The 23115-nt window shown below is 61.8% G+C and overlaps 2 protein-coding genes across 2 annotated transcripts in view; one reads left to right on the top strand and one right to left on the bottom strand.

Moving 5' to 3' along the window:
- The window catches only part of TMED3 (transmembrane p24 trafficking protein 3), a 230681-nt gene that overhangs the window by 158507 nt on the left and 49059 nt on the right, over positions 1-23115 (bottom strand). The gene's annotated exons all lie outside the window — the stretch shown is intronic.
- The window catches only part of ADAMTS7 (ADAM metallopeptidase with thrombospondin type 1 motif 7), a 43934-nt gene that overhangs the window by 10881 nt on the left and 9938 nt on the right, over positions 1-23115 (top strand). Inside the window, 12 exon segments of the mRNA XM_059677926.1 lie at positions 560-643; positions 810-934; positions 3775-3924; positions 5598-5741; positions 13862-14006; positions 15629-15721; positions 17410-17555; positions 18597-18766; positions 18964-19100; positions 20828-20948; positions 22007-22251; positions 22452-22587. Of these exon segments, the coding sequence (XP_059533909.1) occupies positions 560-643; positions 810-934; positions 3775-3924; positions 5598-5741; positions 13862-14006; positions 15629-15721; positions 17410-17555; positions 18597-18766; positions 18964-19100; positions 20828-20948; positions 22007-22251; positions 22452-22587 (1696 nt within the window).

Here is a 23115-nt window from a genome sequence, read left to right as displayed (position 1 = left end):
TCAGCTGCCTCCTGCACGCCCCCCACTGGGGGTGTGCCCGCAACCAAGGTACATGCCCTTGACCGGAATCGAACCCGGGACCCTTCAGTCCGCAGGCTGCGCTCTATCCACTGAGCCACACCGGTCAGGGCAAGCTTTTTTTTTTTTTTAAATAAGTTGTTGATTTCAGAGAGGAAGGGAGAGGGAGAGAGAGATAGAAACATCCATGATGAGAGAGAAGCACGGATCAGCCGCCTCCTGCACGCCCCCCTCTGGGGATCGAGCCCACAACCCGGGCCTGTGCCCTGACTGGGGATCGAACCCTGACCTCCTGGTTCCTAGGTCGATGCTCAACCCCTGAGCCACGTGGGCCGGTCTCGGGGAGCTTTAAACAAGCAGACGGCTCTCCGCGCCCCCTCCCTGCACTTTGCGCACCTCAGGGCCTTGGGGGTGGCCTCCTGTCCTGGGCCGAGTGGGGAGCCCCTGGTGGGGGCTGGGGCAGAGGCGCGTGTGAATGTGGGTGGGTGTTGGCGGTGGTGTCCCAGGCCCGGGGTGACGCCTCACCCCCTCTCTCGGGCAGGTGGCCGGCATTTTCAAGAACCCCAGCATCGGGAACCCCATCCACATCACGGTCGTGCGCCTGATTGTGCTGCAGGACGAGGTGGTGAGAAGCCGAGGGTTCCCCCCCCCCAGGCCCCTCTAGTCCCTGCAAGGTGGGGGGGGTGCCTGCGGGAGGAAGGGGTGGGCGGCCGTGGCGGTCCTGCTGTCCCCTCTGCGCCGGGGTGCCCTGCCTGCGGGAGGGGCCGGGCCATCACCCCCTCCGTCCGCAGAAGGACCTGAAGGTCACGCACGAGGCGCACAGCACCCTGAGCACCTTCTGCGAGTGGCAGAGGCGGCTCAACATGGACGACGACTCTCACCCGCTGCACCACGACATGGCGGTGCTGATCACCAGGTGCTGCCGCGGGGGGTCGGGGAGCCGGGGAGCCGGGGGGCCGGGGAGCCGGGGGGCCGGGGAGCGGGGGGTCGGGGAGCCGGGGGGCCGGGGAGCCGGGGGGGCCGGGGAGCCGGGGGGCCGGGGAGCGGGGGGACGGGGAGCTGGGGGGGACGGGGAGCTGGGGGGACGGGGAGCCGGGGGGCCGGGGAGCGGAGGGGACGGGGAGTCGGGGGGGCGGGGAGCTGGGGGGGACGGGGAGCCGGGGGGGCGGGGAGCCGGGGGGCCGGGGAGCCGGGGGGTTGGGGAGCCGGGGGGACGGGGAGCCGGGGGGACGGGGAGCGGGGGGGTTGGGGAGCCGGGGGGACGGGGAGCCGGGGGGTTGGGGAGCCGGGGGGACGGGGAGCCGGGGGGACGGGGAGCGGGGGGGGGACGGGGAGCCGGGGGGCCGGGGAGCGGGGGGGCGGGGAGCCGGGGGGGCCGGGGAGCGGGGGGGACGAGGAGCCGTGGGGACGGGGAGCCGGGGGACGGGGAGCGGGGGGACGGGGAGCTGGGGGGGACGGGGAGCGGGGGGACGGGGAGCTGGGGGGGACGGGGAGCCGGGGGGACGGGGAGCTGGGGGGGACGGGGAGCGGGGGGACGGGGAGCTGGGGGGGACGGGGAGCCGGGGGGACGGGGAGCTGGGGGGGACGGGGAGCCGGGGGGACGGGGAGCGGGGGGACGGGGAGCTGGGGGGGACGGGGAGCTGGGGGGGACGGGGAGCCGGGGGGACGGGGAGCTGGGGGGGACGGGGAGCCGGGGGACGGGGAGCTGGGGGGGACGGGGAGCCGGGGGGACAGGGAGCTGGGGGGGACGGGGAGCGGGGGGGACGGGGAGCCGGGGGACGGGGAGCTGGGGGGGACGGGGAGCCGGGGGGATGGGGAGCTGGGGGGGACGGGGAGCTGGGGGGGACGGGGAGCCGGGGGGACAGGGAGCTGGGGGGGACAGGGAGCCGGGGGACGGGGAGCTGGGGGGGACGGGGAGCCGGGGGGACGGGGAGCGGGGGGACGGGGAGCTGGGGGGGACGGGGAGCTGGGGGGGACGGGGAGCTGGGGGGGACGGGGAGCCGGGGGGACAGGGAGCTGGGGGGGACGGGGAGCGGGGGGACGGGGAGCCGGGGGGTGTACCTCAGGGAGCCCAGCCCCGCTCCCTCTTGGGACTCGGTCGGATCTTTCCACTTGGAAATCACGGTGGGTTTGTAACTGGACAATCCAAGGGTCCGGCCGCCTGTCCCTCCCTGAGTCGATGCGGCCGAGACAGGCTGGCATCGCCTGTGAGCGTTGATGCCAATCCCGCCGGCAGCGTGGGGAGCAGCAGGTCACCCACAAACATCTGCTCTGCCCCCACCACAGGCGGCTGCTTACACTGGGGAGAAGGACAGAGATGGCATGGGAAGTAGGCAAAGGGTGGGCCAGGTGGGTGGTGCACAGGTAATGCGGGCTGGGGCTTTGCAAAGGCCTGTGGGTCTGCAAAGGCCTGGGGGTCTGCAAAGGGCTGGGGGTGTGCAAAGGGCTGGGGGTGTGCAAAGGGCTGGGGGTGTGCAAAGGGCTGGGGGTGTGCAAAGGGCTGGGGGTCTGCAAAGGGCTGGGGGTGTGCAAAGGGCTGGGGGTGTGCAAAGGGCTGGGGGTCTGCAAAGGGCTGGGGGTATGCAAAGGGCTGGGGGTTTGCAAAGGCCTGTGGGTCTGCAAAGGGCTGGGGGTTTGCAAAGGGCTGGGGGCCCTGGTTTCTGCAACCAGGTTGTTATGTTTCCATGGTAACAGGCAGCTCCCGGTGGGGAGGATGGGCTGCACTTCCAGGTGAGCTCCCAGGTCCCACTGCAGCTCCCATCAGGCCAGAAGGCGCCTCCTCTACTCAGAACAGCACCATCGCAGTTATCAGAGCGTGACTCATATTCTTTTATTTTTATTTTTATTGATTTTTTACAGAGAGGAATAGAGAGTTTGAAACATCGATGAGAGAGAAACATCGATCAGCTGCCTCCTGCACCCCCCCGACTGGGGATGTGCCTGCAACCAAGGTACATGCCCTTGACCGGAATCGAACCCGGGACCCTTGAGTCCGCAGGCTGACGCTCCATCCACTGAGCCAAACTGGTCAGGACACGACTCATATTCTTATTGCATTTAGTTCGTCCCCAACGTGCTGTTTCTGCCACCATCGCCCGATGTCGCACTGCCACACACCTGTGTGCGTGTGTGCGTGTGTGTGTGTGCGTGTGCGTGTGCCTGCGTGTGTTCATGTGTGTGTGTGTGTGTGTGTGTGTGTGTGGCGTTCGGTTCTGTGCCGTTTTATCGCACGAGTCCACCGGCCGGTCTGTTCCGAGGCAGCGTTTTCTGTTCCCCGCGGACTTCCGTTCCCGCAGCTGGGCTCCGGCCGGCTGTGCGTGGTCCGCTGCCCCGACCCAGGCCCATCCGGCAGGGTCTGCGGGCACCATGGCGCCTGCGTCCCGGCGGCTGCTGCGTGGGCCGGATAAATGGGCGGGCATCCTTTTTCTTCTTTTTAAAATATATTTTTACTGATCTCAGAGAGGAAGGGAGAGGGAGAGAGAAACATCCATGATGAGAGAGAATCACGGACCGGCCGCCTCCTGCACGCCCCCCACTGGGGATGGAGCCCGCAACCCGGGCCTGTGCCCCGACCGGGAATCGAACCCTGACCTCCTGGTTCCTAGGTCGACGCTCAACCCCTGAGCCACGCCGGCCGGGTGGGCATACTCCTAGCTCCTTCCCTGGGGTCCCTGGCCGGCTCAGGGGGTGGGGAGGGGGGGGCGCCGCATGGGGCCAGGCCAGCCTGAAGGACACGTCCCGCCTCTGTCTGTGCAGGAAGGACCTGTGTACCAACAAGGACCAGCCCTGTGAGACCCTGGGCCTGGCCCACGTCGGGGGCATATGCCAGCCCCACCTGAGCTGCAGTATCAGCGAGGACTCGGGCCTGCCCATGGCCTTCACTGTGGCCCACGAGCTCGGGCACAGGTACCCCGCAGCCCCTCCCGCCACCTCCCACCTGGGGGACCCCGGGGATCCCGGTCCACGGGCCTCGCATCCCAGGGAAGGTCCCCGCGTGTCCCTATCCACGTCCACCGCCAGGTCGCTTCCCTGTGAAACAGGAGAGAGGCCCTCGGGGGACCTCGGCCGCCTGGCCTGGAGCAGGGCTTGTTTGAGGGGTTGGGGACAGGCCAGACGTCCCCAGGGGGCAATGCCTCAGAACTTGCATTTTTAAAAAAATATATATTTTATTGATTTTTTACAGAGAGGAAGGGAGACGGATAGAGAGTTAGAAACATGGATGAGAGAGAAACATCGATCAGCTGCCTCCTGCACGCCCCCCACTGGGGATGTGCCCGCAACCCAGGTACATGCCCTTGACCGGAATCGAACCCGGGACCCTTCCGTCCGCAGGCCGACGCTCTAGCCGCTGAGCCACACCGGCCAGGACAGGACTTGCATTTTTGACTCTTCAATGTCCCCACCAAGTAAACCCCTGTCGCTGATTGCTCCGCGGCCCTGGGCAGGTACCCTGTTCGGAGCCGCTGCGCCCTCCCTGGGGATGGAGACACGTGATGTCCGCATGGGGCCTGTGTCTAACCGCGGCCTGTGCCCTCAGCTCCCCCCCCTCAGCCCTCCCCCCACGCCGGGCTGCTTAGCTGGTCCCTGCGGCAGCATTTTATTTTAATTTTTTATTTTGAAACTAGAGGCCCGGTGCACGAAATTCGTGCAAAGCAGGCCCTCCTTCCCCCCGGCTGCCGGCACCGGCTTCCCTCTGGCACCCGGGACCTGGGCTTCCCTTGCAGCCCCGGCTTCGTCCGGAAGGTCGTCTGGAAGGACATCTGGAAGGACGTCCGGTCTAATTAGCATATTACGCTTTTATTCTTATAGATATATTTTTATTGATTTCAGAGAGGAAGGGGAGGGAGAGAGAGCTAGGAAAAAAAAAATATATATATATATATGCCTAATATGCTAAGTGTCCAACCACAGCTGCCCGACCAGTCGCTATGACACGCACTGACCACCAGGGGGCAGACGCTCCGACTGGTAGGTTAGCTTGCTGCTGGGGTCCGGCCGATCAGGACTGGGCAAGACGGGCCGGACACGCCCTGGAGCCAACCTCCTGTGGTCCCTCCCTAGCCGGCCGGCCCCGGTCAGCCCTGATGGGGACTGGGCGAGACAGCCCTGATCGGGCCCCCATCAGGACTGGACGAGAAGGGCTGGACACACCCTAAAGCCAACCTCCTGTGGTCCCTCCCCGGCCTCTAACATATTTCTTCTAATTAATTTCCTTTCAATGTGCACGAATTCCTGCACCGGGCCTCTAGTCCACGATGAGAGAGAATCATGGGTCGGCTGCCTCCCGCACGCCCCCCACTGGGGATGGAGCCCGCGATCTGGGTGTGCGCCCTGACCGGGAATCGAACCCTGACCTCCTGGTTCATAGGTTGATGCTCAGAGAGGGGCAGTGACTTTCCTGAGGCCACACAGCCCTTGGGGGGGGCTGAGCCAGCCCTGGGACCAGGATCGGGCCCCCTGCAGGCCTGGGGGCGGGGGGGGGGCGGGGGGCGGAGGGCGGGAGGGGGGTGGGGAGGGCGGGAGGGGGTGGCCGGCGCCTTCGGCCCGCTCACCCGCCCCCGGGGCTGTGCTCTCTGCAGCTTGGGCATCGTGCATGACGGGGTCGGCAACGACTGCGACACGCAGGGCACACAGCCCTTCATCATGTCGCCGCAGCTGTTCTACCACTCCCTGCCCCTCAACTGGTCCCAGTGCAGCCGGGAGTACATCACCCGCTTCCTCGAGTAAGCACCCCCTCCCCACCCCCCCGGGACAGGGCCCGGGACCCCGAGGTCGGGGTCTGGGCAGGAGACGGGGACAGTGGTGCCGAGGTGCCAGGCAGAGGGACCCGCAGGGGCCGTGGCTTTGGACAGGGAGGGGCCTGTACCCTCCTAGTGTCACCAGGCAACCAAGGGGGCCGGGGCCCCCTGAGCCGATGCGGCCGAGACAGGCTGGCATCCTCTGTGAGCGTTGATGCCATTCCCGCCGGCAGCCTGGGGAGAAGCAAGTCACCCACAAACATCTGCTCTGCCCCCACCACAGGCGGCTGCTTACACTGGGGAGAAGGACAGAGATGGCATGGGAAGGAGGCAAAGGGTGGGCCAGGTGGGCGGTGCACAGGCAATGCGGGCTGGGGCTTTGCAAAGGCCTGTGGGTGTGCAAAGGCCTGTGGGTGTGCAAAGGCCTGTGGGTGTGCAAAGGGCTGGGGTTCTGCAAAGGCCTGTGGGTGTGCAAAGGGTTGGGGTCTGCAAAGGCCTGTGGGTGTGCAAAGGCCTGTGGGTGTGCAAAGGCCTGTGGGTGTGTAAAGGCCTGTGGGTGTGCAAAGGGTTGGGGTCTGCAAAGGCCTGTGGGTGTGCAAAGGCCTGTGGGTGTGCAAAGGCTGGGGGTTTGCAAAGGCCTGTGGGTACGCAAAGGCCTGGGGGTATGCAAAGGGCTGGAGACATGCAAAGGGCTGGGGCCCTGGTTTCTGCAACCAGGTTGTCATGTTTCCATGGTAACAGGCAGCTCCCGGGCGGGGAGGATGGGCTGCACTTCGAGGTCCCATCCGCGAAGGTTCTCCTCTAATCAGAACAGAACCATCCCGGTTGACCGAGCGCGATCACTCTTTCTTACAATGATGGCTGCTCCCCGATATCCTAGTTCTGGCCCCCTCTCCCTTGCCCTTTAACCTCAGAGGGGCCGGCACCCTCTCTCATCTTTCTGGGGTCGTTACACGGATTTTCGTTTTTCTTCTGCTCCCTGCAAAGTCTCTCTTTCTTTGTAGCTACGATCGGAACTATTTCTTTGCTGTCGAAGGTTTTCTTTATTTTTATTGATTTCAGAGAAGAAGGGAGAGGGAGAGAGAAACATTAATAATGAGAGAATCGTGGATCGGCCGCCTCCTGCACACCCCCCACTGGGGATCGAGCCGCAACCCAGGCACGTGCCCTGACCGGGAATCGAACCCGGGACCCTTTGGTCCGCAGGCTGATGCTCTATCCACTGAGCCAAGCCGGCCAGGGCTGCCCTGTTTTTCTTTTTTCTTTTCTTTTTTTTTTAATCTTTTTTTTTAAATTAAATCTTTATTGTTCAGATTATTATATTTGTTCCTCTTTTTACTCCCCAAAGCTCCCCTCCACCTGGTTCCCACCCCATCCTCTGCCCTTACCACTCCCCAATGGCCTCATCCATAGGTGCACGATTCTTGTCCAGTCTCTTCCCACATCTCCCACACCCCTTTCCCCCCCAAGAATAGTCAGTCCATTCCCTTTCTATGTCCCTGATTCTATTATAATCAACAGTTCATTCTGTTCATCAGATTATTTATTCACTTGATTCTTAGATTCACTTGTTGATAGATGCATATTTGTTGTTCATAATTTGTATCTTTACCTTTTTCTTCCTCTTCCTCTTCTTAAAGGATACCTTTCAGCATTTCATATCATCCTGGTTTGGTGGTGATGAACTCCTTTAGCTTTTCCTTATCTGTGAAGCTCTTTATCTGACCTTCAATTCTGAATGATAGCTTTGCTGGATAAAGTAATCTTGGTTGTAGGTTCTTGGTATTCATCACTTTGAATATTTCTTGCCACTCCCTTCTGGCCTGCATGGTTTCTGTTGAGAAATCAGCTGACAGTCATATGGGTATTCCCTTGTAGGTAACTGAGTTTCTTTCTCTTGCTGTTTTTAAGATTCTCTCTTTATCTTTTGCTCTTGGCATTTTAATTATGATGTGTCTTGGTGTGGTCCTCTTTGGATTCCTTTTGTTTGGGGTTCTCCGCGCTTCTTGGACCTGTAAGTCCATTTCTTTCACCAGGTGGGGGAAGTTTTCTGTCATTATTTCTTCAAATAGGTTTTCAATATCTTGCTCTCTCTCATCTTCTGGCACCCCTATAATTCTGATGTTGGTACGCTTGAAGCTGTCCCAGAGGCTCCTTACACTATCCTCGCATTTTTGGATTCTTTTTTCATTTTGGTTTTCCGGTTGGATGTTTTTTGCTTCCTCGCATTTCAAATCATTGAGTTGATTCTTGCGCTCCTCTGGTCTGCTGTTGGGCGTCTGTATAATATTCGTTATTTCAGTCCGTGTGTGCTTAATTTCTAGTTGGTTCCCCAATATAAGATCGAGGGTCTTATTAGTTTTCGTGTAGATCTCATTAAGTTTATCGGCAGCTTCTAAACAGTTCTTGAGAGACCTTAAAAGTGTGGTTCTGAACTCTATATCTTCCATTGACAATTTTGTCCTGTTTCTTTGTCTCCGCATTTTGTTATGCTTCCTTGGTGCACCCCCTAGTGGTCTTTGTTCGCAGTCTTATAGATAAATCTTGATTGTTGTAGCTAATTCCAGGGAGGGTTTGACCTCCAGGCCAAGTGGCTATGAGAATCAGCTGTGTCAGCAGTGAGAGAACTTCTGTCCTCTAGGGAGGTGCTAATCTAGCCTTTGCCTGAGGCTATCCGGCAAATGCCTCTGTGCAGGGCTTGGGCGGGGCGGGTCGCACAGGATCAACAGGGTGGGCCAGAGAGAGCAGTTATGGCGGCTCTCAGTCCTGTCCCCAGGGGCTCTGCCTCTCTGAGTCCCAGCACCCGCTGCAAAGCTCGGAGAGAAAGCTGCACTCGCTCTGACCCAAGCCAGACAGTCCCGCTTCTCCCGTTTGAGTCTGGGTCCCTAAAGACTCGCCTGTATCTGGAGCTCAGAGTCTGCGACTCCCTCCCGATTGAAAACAACAACCGCGCCCTCCGCCGCCAGCCCGCTCCGCGCACTCCGCACCTCAGAATTTGACTTCAGCACTGCGCCTCCTCTGAGTGTCCGTGTGCGTTTCTCTTTCCTCCTAGTTGTAGGACTTCCACTCAGCCAGCGTTCCTGTGGCTCTGGGTGATGTCCCTTCCGTTTTTTGGTTTCACTTTTGAAGTAGTTGTTCAAAGCAGCAAACTCCGGCGTTAACCTATGCCGCCATCTTGGTTCTCTAATCTCTTTTCTACTGCCCTGTTTTTCTTGACGTCCACTCCCTGTGGGGTTTGAGGGCGAGGACTGTGGCTCTAGCAGCGAGGGGGGCCTGGAGGGAGAGAGGGAGTGGACGCAGCGGAGACGCCTCCAATCAGATGGTTAAGAACCCGACTCTGGCCCTGGCCGGTGTGGCTCAGTGGATAGAGCGCCGGCCTGCGGACTGAAAGGTCCCAGGTTCCATTCTGGCCAAGGGCACACGCCCAGGTTGCAGGCTTAATCCCCAGTGGGGGCCGTGCAGAAGGCAGCCAATCCATGATTCTCTCTCATCATGGATGTTTCTATCTCTTCCTCCCTCTCCCTTCCTCTCTGAAATCAATAAAGAAATATATATATTTAAAAAAAAAGAAAAAAAAGAAAGAAATGTAAAAATATCCTGGGGTGAGAATTCACACACACACACACACACACACACACACACACACACACACCGGTAAGAGGAGGGCAGGGTCGTGGGTCATGGGAGAGGAAGGGGGAGGAAAACGATAAGATATACTCAGGGCTCCGGCCCAGGCTCCTGCCGGCTCCGTCGGACAAGCCACCCCCCCCTGAAGCCTGGACGCCCGGAGGACGAGGGGTGCGGGTCTGGGATTCCCATGGGGACGCAGCCACCGCCCGCTGGACGTGCTGGGACTCCTGACCGCCACATGCTCAGCATTCAAGGCCGGGTCAGTGCTGTCCGAGCGAAAGGTCAGAGCTGATAAGGGACGGAGTGGAGGGCAGAGCTGACCAGCCAGCCCTAAGGCTGGGTGTGTGTCCCCACCCCCCCCCCCCTGAGATGAGGGCCCAGAATGGGCTGGAGACTCCACCACCAGCCACTCCCTCCCTGCCCCGGGGCGAGCTCCCCGCTGCCCCCTCCCAGGGCCCTGCCCAGCACCCTGGCTCCTGGACAGACGGACGGACAGACGGGCCTCTGTCCCCGTTCGGTGATAGGAATGCACTAGGAACGGACTTGGCTCAGGGCCGGGCCGGGGGTGGGAGGAGAGGGTGACGCTGAGCCACCAGGCCTCCCAGGGCCTCAGCCGAGGGTGGGGGCCAGGGGGGCCAGGGAGGGGTGCTCACCTCCCCACGGGCGGCCCAGGCCACCTCGCCATCCGGAGGGTCCCGCAGGGGGGACACTTCCCAAAGGCCAGGGAGAGGGGGTACTTGGATGGGGACTGTGGGACCAGCCTGTCCCCTTTTATTTTATTTTTTATATATATTTGTGTTGACGTCAGAGAGAGGAAGGGAGAGGGAGAGAGAGAAACATCCATGATGAGAGAGAATCCTGGATCGGCTGCCTCCTGCACGCATGCCCCTTAGTGGAGATCGAGCCCACAACCCGGGCATGTGCCCTGACCGGGAATCGAACCCGGGACCCTTCCGTCCTCAGGCCGACGCCCTATCCACTGAGCCACATCGGCCGGGGCCCTCTGTCTTTTTTGTGGTTGTTTATCCTCCTCACCCAAGGGACATTTTCCAACTGATTTTTAGAGAGAGTGGAAGGGAGGGGGTGAGAGAGAGAGAGAGAGAGAGAGAGGGAAACATCGATGTGAGAGAGACACTCCGATTGGTTGCCTCCCACAGGCCCCCGATGGAGCCTGCAACCGAGGTTTAGACCCGGGACCCTTCAGTCCAAGGGCTGGGGATGCTCCCAACACTGAGCCACACCGGCCGGGCATCCCCCCCACCCCCCGTCTTTTTGCTGGGGGGGGAGGGGGGATGGGAGACAGAGGACCGCCTCCCCCCAGTCCGGGTGGGGGACAGAGTGAGCAAGATTCACCGCAGGTGCCTCGGCTCCTGTGTTCCCGGGTCTGGGGGAGGCTCCCAGGTCCTGGGACCTCCCGGCTGTGCCCACTGGACGCCCCTCGGCCACCCAGACCCAGGTGGGAGCGACCCCACGTGACCTCAGAGTCGCCCTCCTGCTGTGGCGAGAGCCCTAGCAAGCCCTGTGCTCAGGGGACAGATGTGGGGGGGCCTGGCCTCGGGCCCTCCCCACCTGGGGGGACGAGCACGTGGCAGTTGGGGGGTTAGTGCCGTAGCAGGTGGCCCCGTGGGTGTGTAGCAATCTGGGGGGGGGGGCACCGAGGACCCTGAAAGCCGCCCCTAAAGACTCCTGGGTCCCCGGCCAGCGTGGCTCAGTGGTTGAGCGTCGACCTGTGAACCAGGAGGTCAGGGTTCGATTCCTGGTCAAGGGCACATGCCCGGGTTGCGGGCTCCGTCCCCAGTGGGGGGCGTGTAGGAGGCGGCCGATCCGTGATTCTCTCATCATGGATGTCTCTCTCTCTCCCTCTCCCTTTTTCCCTGAAAATAAAAAGACTCCCGGAGCGTCCGGCAGAAGGGGGTGCTCTGGGTGGAGGACGTGGCTTGGTCAGTGGGGGGAGGAGAGGGTCAGGGAGGAGGCGCCTCCTCACTCAGACCCTCAGGGCCAGGGACCCTGCAGGGAGAGGCTGTCCCCAGTGTGTGTGTCCCCTCCTTTCCCGCATCCCCCGCCCCCCTGGCCGTCACCCCAGGACTGGTGCTGGCGGGGGGGGGGGGGGGGCGGGGGGGCGGGTGAGGTCTGTCCTCAGGTGGTGGGCAGCTCTGTGCCCTCCTGGGGGTGGGAGCGGGCTGCCTCCTGGAGCCAAGCCCTGTGTGACTGGTCCTCACGCGGGGCCGCCCACCCGGCTATAATGGGAGCGAGGGGGGGCCGGGGGGCAGGGCTGAGTGACAGTCCAGGGCCTGCGGGGTGTGTGGGCCGCGGGAGGAGCCAGCCGGGCGCGGAGCCGATCGCAGGAAGGAAGGGCCGGCTGCCGGTCCGGTGTGACTCCCCCCGAGTGGACGCTGCTATTTATACCTCTGTGGCGTGAGGTCACCCGGGCGGCCTCATCCTCTTGTGGATGAGCCCAGAGAGGGTGTGGATGGCCCGAGGCCACACAGCATCTGAGCTGGGCAGAGGCTGGCACTTTCTTATTTATTTACTAGAGGCCCGGTGCACGACTTTCGTGCACGGGGTGGGTGGGGAGGGGGGGGTCCCTCAGCCCAGCCTGCGCCCTCTCACAGTCCGGGACCCCTCGGGGGGTGCGGGCCTAAGCCGGCAGTGGGACATCCCCCGAGGGGTCCTTAGCAATGCTGAGGAGGCGGGAGAGGCTCGCTAAGTCCGTCAGCCGTGAGTCCGGCTTCTGGCTGAGCGGCGCTCCCCCTGTGGGAGCTCACTGACCACTGGGGGCAACTTCTGCATGGAGCGTCTGCCCCCTGGGGGTCAGTGCGCATCATAGCGACCGGTCGTCCTGCTGTTCGGTTGATTTGCATATTAGCCTTTTATTAAATAGGCTGCATGTATTTATTTATTTTTTTAATTCTCAACCTAGGGTATTTTTCCATTGATCCTTTTTAGAAAGAGTGGAAGGGAGAGGGAGAGACAGAGAGAAACATTGATGTGAGAGAGACACATTAATGGGTTGCCTCCTGCACAGCCCCGACCAGGGCCCAGGGCCGGGAGGAGCCTGCCACCGAGGTCCGTGCCCTTGACTGGAATCGAACCCGGGACCCTTTGGTCTGCAGGCGGAGGCTCTATCCACTGAGCCACACTGGCTAGGGCTTTTCTTTTTTTCCTTTTAAGTATATTTTTATTGATTTCAGAGAGGAAGGGAGCGGGAGATAGAAACATCCATGATGAGAGAGAATCACGGATCGGCTGCCTCCTGCACGCCCCCCAACTGGGAATCGAGCCTGCAACCCGGGCACGTGCCCTGACCGGGAATCGAACCCGGGACCCTTCAGTCAACAGGCCCACCAGCACTCTATCCACTGAGCCACACCGACCGGGGCTGGAACTGGGGTTTCTGACGCTCCGGTCCGCACCTGGGCCTGCGTGTGGCCCCGGTTCTGGGGTGGGTCCTGCAGGGGGGCCTCCTTGGGGCGCCCTCCCTCTCACGCTCCTATAGGGCGGACCTGCCAGGTTGTGAGTGCAGCCCAGCGACAGGTCGGTGCTGGGAGCCTGGTGTGGGGCCGAGGCCTGTCCCAGGCCAGGCTGAGTCAGAGGGTAGGGGAGCCCCCAGGCCAGGCTGACCCACCCGCACCCTCGCTGACATTCTGCCCCGGGGTGCAGGCCCGGCGAGCCCCCAAAGCCCTGTCTTCACCCCCCCTTCCTCCACCCCCCCACCAGGCCTCAGTGCCATGGCTCTGCACGTCTATTTGGGGTGAAGTGTTTGAGGCCCGGTTGGCGGTGGGATGGGGACCGCAGCCCCGAGAGCCGACACACAGGGGGGCACCGGCAGCCTGACCATGGCTGCCCGCCCCTCACCCTCTGCCCCGGGCCGCCCCTGGCTCTCCTGCCGCATCCTTGCAAAGAGGCCTCGGGGGCCATCAGCTGGGATGGGAGCTCAGGGGTCCCTCTGTGCCCCGGGCGGAGGGCAGAGGCCTCAGGGGCTGGAGCAGGGCCCCCCGGGGGGCTGAGCTGTGCAGAGGTTTGGGGGGGGGCGGGGAGGGCTGGATGGGGGGGAGTGAGAAGAGCCTTGCAGAAGCCTGGTGCTGGGGGGTGGGCGTGAGTCGTGCGGCCAGGACTCGGTGGTCGGCAAACTCATTCGTCAACGGAGCCCAATATCAACAGCGCAACGATTGAAATTTCTTTGGAGAGCCAGATTTTTTAAACTTAAACACTCTAGGCAGGTCCATTGTTAATCACTTTATTAGGGTCCTGCTAAGGCTTAGGAAGAGCCACACTCAAGGGGCCAGAGAGCCGCCTGTGGCTCGCGAGCCGCCGTTTGCTGACCACGGGGCCAGGGGATGCGGTGGGTCAGGCCGGGAGGGCTGGGCCGGGCAGGGGAGGATTGAGTCCCTGCAGGCGTCCGCCTGCCCGTCTGTCCGGCCCTCGTCCGTCCTGCCCTCCGGCCCCCTCACCCATTGGCCGTCCCGTCTCTGCAGCCGAGGCTACGGCAAGTGCCTGGATGACCCGCCTGCCAGGGACGTCATCCCTCAGCCCTCGCTGCTGCCCGGGGTCCTGTATGACGCCAACCACCAGTGCCGCCTGCAGTACGGGGCCGGCTCCGTGTACTGCACAGACTTGGATGTGAGTGGTGGCGGGGGGAGGGGGGGGGAGCCGAGGGCAGGACTCACCCACCCTCCTGGCACGGGCGCCCGGGACACCTGCTGGGAGAGGTGCGGCTCAGGTTGGGTGGCCCCGGGCCCAGGGCTGAGTTCTGGGGGGACTGTCCCCAGCTGTGCGACTGTGGGCAACGCCCCCCTGCTACCCCCCACCCGGGAGCTGAACCTCAGAGGTTATTATATTTTTTATTTTTTTAAATATATTTTATTGATTTTTCACAGAGAGGAAGGGAGAGGGATAGAGAGCCAGAAACATCGATGAGAGAGAAACATGGATCAGCTGCCTCCTGCACGCCCCCCACTGGGGATGTGCCCGCAACCGAGGTACATGCCCCCGACCGGAATCCGGGACCCTTCAGTCCGCAGGCCGACGCTCTATCCACTGAGCCACACCAGTCAGGGCTATTTTTTTTTATTTTTAGTTTGTTAAACCTCTCCCGGGGATATTTTTCCATTGACTTCTTTTTTTAAAAAGTTTATTTATTCATTTTTAATATATTTGTATTGATTTCAGAGAGGAAGGGAGAGGGAGGGAGAGAGAGAAACATCCATGATGAGAGAGAATCATGGACCGGCTGCCTCCTGCACGCCCCACACTGGGGATCGAGCCCACAACCCTGGGCATGTGCCCTGACCAGGAATCGAAGCCGGGACCCTTCAGTCCGCAGGCTGACGCTCTATCCACTGAGCCACGCCAGCCAGGGCTCCATTGATTTCTAGAGAGAGTGGAAGAGAGAGGGAGAGACGGAGAGAAACATCGATGTAAGAGAGACAGATCGATGGGTTGCCCCCTGCACGCGCCCCAACCAGGGCTGGGGCTGGGAGGATCCTGCCACCGAGGTCCGTGCCCTTGACCGGAATCGAACCCTGGACCCTTCAGTCCGCAGGCCGATGCGCTATCCACTGAGCAACACAGGCCAGGGCTTGTCATTTTGTGTTTGTTTGTTTTTTAATATATATATTTATTGCTTTCAGAGAGGAAGGGAGAGGGAGAGAGAGAAACATCAACGATGAGAATCACTGATCAGCTGCCTCCTGCAGGCCCCACGCTGGGATCCAGCCGTGACCTCTCGGTTCACGGTCGATGCTCAGCTCAGCCCCTGAGCCACTCCTCCGGCCCGGCCGAATCTAAGAGGTTATTCTATTTACTTTTTTAATCCTCCCCCGAGGATAGTTTCCCACTGGTTTTTAGAGAGAGCGGAAGAGAGAGAGAGGGAGAGAGGCAGAGGGAAACATCGATGTGAGAGAGACACATTGATCTCGAACCCGAGAGGTTAAACAACATCTCAGCGTCCGGTCCCGGGGCAGGTCGCCCGGAGGCACGGCCACGGCATGTCACGCAGACCCCGTGGCTTCTGCCGTGGACGGGGGCCAGGCCGCTCCTGCCAGCCGAGCCGGCCTCGGGGTCCCCACAGCACCACCTGGCCCGGAGCAGGCGAAAGGGGCCCTGAGGGTCCCATTGGCTTAGCCCTGCCCGGTGCCAGGCCCTGGAGGGGCCCGGGGGACTCGTGGGGCACTGGCTGGGGGGGAGAAGGGGTGCCCGGGGAGGGGGTCAGCTTGTGGCCCTCACCTCCCCCCCCCCGGCAGGACCCCTGCGGGATGCTCTGGTGCTCCGTGCTGCGCGCCTGTCAGACCAAGAAGGACCCAGTGGTGGACGGCACTGCGTGCGGGGATCAAAAGGTAGGGGCGCCCGGCCCAGCTGTGCAGGCCAGACCGCCTGCTGGGTCGGTGCTGGTGGTGGGGCGGTGTCAGCCTGGTCCCCAGATGGGGCCTGCTCTTAGCAGACCCCTGGCCCCCCCAGCCCCGCCCAGCCCAGCCCCGGTCTGCACAATGGACACAGGTAGGGCTCATTCAGTGACTCTCCCGGGCGTCTTCAGCTCAGAGTCTGTTGCGTTGTCTGCTCAGCTCCCCTGTGGGGCCTGGGAGGGACTCCCCCACTCCTTGGATAACCCCCCTTTTTTTCTTTTTTTTTTAATTTTAAATTATTCTTTTTTAAAAATATATTTTATTGATTTTTCACAGAGAGGAAGGGAGAGGGATGGAGAGTTAGAAACATCGATGAGAGAGAAACATCGATCAGCTGCCTCCTGCACACCCCCTACTGGGGATGTGCCCGCAACCCAGGTACGTGCCCTTGACCGGAATCGGACCTGGGACCCTTCAGTCCGCAGGCCGACGCTCTATCCACTGAGCCAAACGGGTTAGGGCTAATTTTAAAGAATTTTAACACAAACTTAATATAAACTATTTCAGTCCCTCGTAACATGTAAGACACCAACTCAAAATACTTTTATGCCATTTTTTCAAGTATTGCGCAATATAGGTACAAAATTAATATTTACGATTACATTTTTCTTCCATAATATATAGCAAAAATCTTTAAACCTTTAACAGAAAATACATTTTTTAAAATATATTTTATTGATTTTTCACAGAGAGGAAGGGAGAGGGATAGAGAGTTAGAAACATCGATGGGAGAGAAACATCGATCAGCCGCCTCCTGCACACCTCCTACTGGGGATGTGCCCGCAACCAAGGTACATGCCCTTGACCGGAATCGAACCCGGGACCCTCCTGTCCTCAGGCCGACGCTCTATCCATGGAGCCACACCGGTTAGGGCTGAAAATACATTTTCTGATAAAGCAAATATTCGTACATTTTAATTCCACCACTAAAGGAATATCCCATACACAGTTTTAGAATAGTTGATGTCTTTAAGATGGATATTTTACAATTTCAGTAAAAAAAAACAACACAAAAAACCATGAAGCTTCTGCTGTCACAGATCACTGTAGTAAAAAGATATAAATGCATACCATGCCGTAGAAACAATATATATTTATCCTCTGATATTTTACAAACTTTGTACTAAATTAAATTATACAATTAGAAAAGACCAATAAACCCACTTATTTAGTGCCAATTTTTTATAAAAAGAAAAAAATCAGCCATGTCCTTGCTATATCTTAAATACTGTAAGAGGCCATACTGGCTATCTGGGAGTGTGCTTTAAAATAGACAAGTCAGCATAAAATTCTTTTTTCCTTTTTTAAAAATTGACTTCAGAGAGGAAGGGAGAGGGAGAGAGAGAGAGAAGCATCCACGATGAGAGAGAATCATGGACCAGCCGCCTCCTGCACGCCCCACACTGGGGATCGAGCCCGCCACCCGGGCCTGTGCCCTGACCGGGAATCGAACCCATGACCTCCTGGTTCCTAGGTCCACGCTCACCACTGAGCCACACGGGCCGGGCTGGACACTTCTCCTTCGTCCCTTTCCAGGCCCCCCCACCCTGACCTGTTTCCCGTGAGGGGGAGCGTGAGGGACAGGCTTGGGGCGGTGGCCTCACCTCCCGGTCTCCCCGCAGTGGTGCCTGGGCGGGGAGTGCGTGCCGTTGGACGTGCAGCCCGAGGTGGTGGACGGCGGCTGGTCGGGCTGGAGCGCCTGGTCCACCTGCTCGCGGAGCTGCGGAGCGGGCGTGCAGGGCTCGGAGAGGCAGTGCACAGAGCCTGAGTGAGTGCGGGGTCCCAGGCCTGGGGCTGGGGGGATGGAGGGGACCTGGCTCTGTCCCAGTCCCCGGCTGTCAGAAGTGTCCCCACAAACAGGGGCCAAACCCAGAATCTCCAGCCAATTTCCTCGGGTCACTGGTAGACATTTCCTCCCCACTGCTGACCCATTGCACGGAGGGGCACACCGAGGCCGGAGACTGGAAGGACGCATCAGCCGGCCGGAGGGAGGCAGGGGCGGACAGCGGTCAGGCCCTTAGACCCTGGCCTTAGATGGGTCAGGACTCAAGTCCCCCTACACACACACCCCTGTGTGAGGGCCTGCTCCCCCCTCCCCTGGGCCTCCATTTCCAGAGAAGCCGCATGATGGGGTCCCAGCAGTGCCCGCCTGTGGATGGGGATGGGGGGTCAGGGGCACATAAGTGGGAGCTGCTCGGTGGCATCAGAGTGGGTCTGAGGTGATCGGCTGGGAGGGGGGGACGTGCTATGATCCGGGGTACGGGGTGTGTGTGGAGTTCAGAGCCAGCCCCACCCAAGGCCCGGTGTGTGGCGGGGACTGTGGCCCATACCCCTGCCTCACCCCGGACCCCTGTCTGAGCGGGATTAGCGGCCGGCTTGTTCCAGTGTCTCAACAGCCACAACCCATTTTAAACTTTTAAAAAATATATATAATACATTTTTATTGATTTCAGAGAGGAGGGGAGAGGGGAGAGAGAGGGAGAGAAACGTCAATGATGAAAGAGAATCATAGATCGGCTGCCTCCTGCGCGCCCCCTACTGGGGATCGAGCCCGCAACCCCAGCACGTGCCCTGACTGGAATTCGAACCCGGGACCCTTTGGTCCGCAGGCGGACGCTTAACCACTGAGCCGAACCCGCCAGGGCCCCGACCCCAGCTTATAGATGAGGAAGCCGGCCCAGAGAGGGCAGGAAACTTGCCCGGGGTCACACAGCAGAGGGGGGCGGCAGGTACCTTGGGGGGGGTGCATTTGGGGGGTGCCGTGGGCACTCCCTGGCCTGCGCTGAGCCCCCTCTCGGCTCGCCCACAGGCCGAAGAACAGGGGCAGGTACTGCGTGGGCGAGCGGAAGCGCGTGCGCCTCTGCAACGTGCAGAACTGCGCCCCGGGCAGCCCCTCCTTCCGCGCCGTCCAGTGCGGCCACTTCGACTCCACGCTCTACAAGGGCCGGCGGTACAAGTGGGAGCCCCAGCCGACCGACCGTGAGTCCTGCGCCCCCCAAGCCTGCGCCCGGGCTGCTCCCCTCTGGCCATGGGGCGCTCCCCTCGCCCCGGCGGTTGCACCCAGCTGCATCCGTCCGTCCGTCCGTTCGTCCGTGCGCGTCGTGGAGGGGGGCGTCCTGGGGATCCCCAAGACCCTGCCCCGGGGTCCCTCACGGCTCCTGCACTTGCGCCCCCAGTGACCCCCTGCGAGCTGCACTGCAAGCCCGAGGGCGAGTCCTTCAGCGACAGGTTCCGGGACGCCGTGCTGGACGGCACGCCCTGCTACGAGGGCCGCCGGGGCAACCGAGATGTCTGCATCAACGGCATCTGCCAGGTGTGCCCCTGGGGGGTCGCCATCACCCGCCCTGCCCTGGGAGGGTCATCACTGTAGCCCCGCCCCTGGGAGGGTCTTTACTGCAGGCCCCGCCCCTGGGAGGGTCATTACTACAGGCCCCGCCCCTGGGAGGGTCATCACTGTAGCCCCGCCCCCGGGAGGGTCATTACTGCAGGCCCTGCCCCTGGAGGGTCTTTACTATAGGCCCCGCCCCCGGGAGGGTCATTACTGTAGCCCCGCCCCCGGGAGGGTCATTACTATAGGCCCCGCCCCTGAGAGGGTCTTTACTGTAGCCCCGCCCCTGGGAGGGTCTTTACTGTAGCCCCGCCCCTGGGAGGGTCATTACTGTAGCCCCGCCCCTGGGAGGGTCTTTACTGTAGCCCCACCCCTGGGAGGGTCTTTACTGTAGCCCCGCCCCCGGGAGGGTCTTTACTGTAGCCCCGCCCCTGGGAGGGTCATTACTGTAGCCCCGCCCCTGGGAGGGTCTTTACTGTAGCCCCGCCCCTGGGAGGGTCTTTACTGTAGCCCCGCCCCCGGGAGGGTCTTTACTGTAGCCCCGCCCCTGGGAGGGTCTTTACTGTAGCCCCGCCCCTGGGAGGGTCTTTACTGTAGCCCCGCCCCTGGGAGGGTCTTTACTGTAGCCCCGCCCCTGGGAGGGTCATTACTGTAGCCCCGCCCCTGGAGGGTCTTTACTGTAGCCCCACCCCTGGGAGGGTCTTTACTGTAGCCCCGCCCCTGGGAGGGTCTTTACTATAGGCCCCGCCCCCGGGAGGGTCTTTACTGTAGCCCCGCCCCTGGGAGGGTCTTTACTATAGGCCCCGCCCCTGGGAGGGTCATTACTGTAGCCCCGCCCCTGGGAGGGTCTTTACTATAGGCCCCGCCCCTGGGAGGGTCTTTACTGTAGCCCCGCCCCTGGGAGGGTCTTTACTGTAGCCCCGCCCCCGGGAGGGTCTTTACTGTAGCCCCGCCCCTGGGAGGGTCTTTACTATAGGCCCCACTCCTGGGAGGGTCTCCGCCATAGGCCCCGCCCCATAGGAGGGTCCCCCAACATAACCCCATCCATAGGAGGGTCTTTACTGTAGGCCCCGCCCCATGAGAGGGTCCCCACCATAACCCCGCCCCTAGGAGGGTCATTACTGTAGGCCCCGCCCCCAAGCGGACCTCCTTTACCAGCCACGCCCCCTGGGCGGGTCTCCGCCGCCCGCCCCGCCCACAGCAGCCTCCTCTGAGCTCCTCTCCAAGCTGCAGGCTTTTCGGATTCCGGGTTCTGCCGTGACACCGTTAGATGCCCCCTCCCGCCTCAGCCCTCCCACTCCGTCACCTCTCTGCAGAGCCCCCCCACCCCCCATTCCCGGCCCCCTCGCCCCCCCAGGCTCCTCCCCCCACCCACGTTCGCACCCCATTGGGGCCCAGCCACTGTCTTTCTCCTGCTTCTGGGAGGTGAAGCCACTGAGGCCTGAGGCCTGGGCTCCGAGGCGGAGCCGCCGGGGGTGTGAACCCCAGGGCCCGGGACCCCGATTCCCGCCCGCACTGAGCACCCACGGAAGGCCAGGCCCCCTGTCCCTTCCCCACTCCCTGCCCCATGGCTCCTCTCCTGCAGCCTCACCACCCAGCCTCCCAGCAGGGGTCCATCTATTCACATCTGGGGAGGCAGAGGGGTTCGCCTGGGGTCTCCTCCCAGCCCACGCCCCCGCCCCGGGGCCTCCCCCGCACCCCCTGTCTTGCAGAACGTGGGCTGCGACTATCAGATCGACTCCCCCGCCGTGGAGGACCGCTGTGGCGTGTGCGGGGGCAACGGCTCCACCTGCCACACCCTGAGCTGGGTGTTCCAGGAAAATGGGCCCAACGGTACGGTGGCACCCCCTGGGGTGGGGGGACCCCGGGCCCTTCCTGGGCCCCCCTGGGCCCCCACCGTCTCCACCTGGCTGTGAGCTTGGTCCAGGATCCAAGCCCATGAGACACTTGGCACAGACACAGTGACCTGTCCCCCAGGGCGTCCCCCTGCCCCGGGGAACCCAGGGACCCCAGGGACCCCAGGCGGGGCGGCTCAGGCTCACGGGGCGCTCTCAGCCCTTTCCTTCCCGAGGGTTACTGCCTTGTCAGGAAGCTTCAGAGTCTCCCTCCTCTCCGGGTGTCCGCAGCCCCACACACCCCTCCCAGCGAGGGGGACCTGGCCGTTAAGGGCTCACAGTCTGATAGGGTCACAGGACCTTTTAGCCTCACAGATGCAGTGGAGGGAGGCCCAGAGGGCTGGGAGGGCACGGGAGGAAGAGGTCTCTGACCTGGGGGAAATCCGGGAAGACTGCCTGTAGGAGGCGGCAGAGGCATCACCGCCGGAAGGAAAGAGCTTGTGCCACACACACACAGCTTGGAGGCAGGACGGCCTCCGGTCGGGGCCTGCGAGGGAGGCAGGGTTAGGTCGCCTCCCAGGGAAGGTGCCCAGCATGGCCGGCATCACTCAGACCCAGGAGAACCCTTCGCCACGCTTCACCCATCGGTGCCCTCGCATCCCCGCCTGTGACACGGGGCTCCGTGGTGTTTGCTTATTTATTTATTTATCTTCAACGTTGACTTTTCAAATATATTTTTATTGCTTTCAGAGAGGAAGGAGAGAGAGAGAGAGAGAGAGAGAGAGAGAGAAACATCCATGATGAGAGAGAATCATGGACCGGCTGCCTCCTGCACGCTGCACGCTGGGGATCAATGGAGCCCGCCACCGGGCCCGTGCCCTGACGGGGAATTGAACCGTGGCCTCCTGGTGCCTCGGTCAACACTCAGCCACGGAGCCACGCCGGCCGGGCGTACATCTCAGAATCTGAAGCCAGTGGCGGGGCCGGCCGGGAAGAGAGGGGAGGGAGGAGGCGGGGGCAGCCAGCTGCTGACCCGGGCACCACCCTGACCACCAGGGTACGTGGACGTGGGGCAGATCCCGGCCGGCGCCCGTGAAATCCTCATCAGGGAGGTGGCCGAGTCCGCCAACTTCCTGGCCCTTCGGGGCGGGGATCCGGGGAAGTACTACCTCAACGGAGGCTTGAAGATTCAGTACGTTGGCGACTACCAGATCGCAGGCACCACGTTCACCTACGAGCGCGCCGGCAACTTGGAGAAGCTCACGTCTCCGGGTCCCACCAATGAGTCCATCTGGATCCAGGTGCCTGCCCCCGCCCCCCCCTCCCTCCCTCCCCCCCTCCCCTGGGCCCGGTAGAGGCCGATCCAAGGGACCCTGGCCCTAGGGCAGGAGAAGGCCCGGGGGCAGTCCCAGAGCCTGGCTCTGGCCTGGCTGTCCTGTGTGTGTGGGTGGGGGGAGAGGAGGCCGCGAGCTCACGGCCCCCCCCCCCCCCCGCCCCCCAGATTCTGTTCTATGAGAACAACCCCGGGTTGTACTACGAGTACACCATCCACCAGGAAGCGAGCCCTCCGGGCGTGGCGTCCGAGTTCTCCTGGGCCTACGGGGCCTGGACCGAGTGCCCGGTCACCTGCGGCAGAGGTGAGGGGGCGGGCCGGGTCCCTGGGCGGGGATGCCGGCGTCGGCCTCCAGCCAGCTCATGGAGCCTGGGGTTTTGCTGCTCTGAGCCTCACTCTCCCCATATGTAAAATCGGCCCAGCTCACCGGTCCCTGGGTAGCTTGCACGCTAGCAGCGGCCGGCCACCCCGTGGAGCCCCCGTGGGGCTCTGGCTTTGTGCACATGTCATCCTCAGACCCAAGCTTCGAGGTAGCTGTTATTTAATATAATTTTATTGATTTCAGAGAGGAAGGGAGAGGGGGAGAGAGAGAGAGAGAGAGAGAGAGAGAGACATCAATGATAAGAGAGAACCAAGGACCGGCTGCCTCCTGCACGCCCCTCTATTGGGGATCGGGCCTGCAACCCAGGCATGTGCCCTGACCCGGAATCGAATCGTGACCTCCTGGGTTCTAGGTCGACACTCAACCACTGAGCCACGCCGGCCGGGCTGGGGAGCTGTTCTGGTTCCTCTCATTGACAGATGAAGACTCTGAGGTTCAGAGTGGCCCCCA

This window comes from Myotis daubentonii, chromosome 21 (assembly GCF_963259705.1).
Source record: "Myotis daubentonii chromosome 21, mMyoDau2.1, whole genome shotgun sequence".
In the NCBI taxonomy this organism is placed as follows: domain Eukaryota; kingdom Metazoa; phylum Chordata; class Mammalia; order Chiroptera; family Vespertilionidae; genus Myotis; species Myotis daubentonii.
This window is presented reverse-complemented; position numbering and strand designations above follow the sequence as displayed.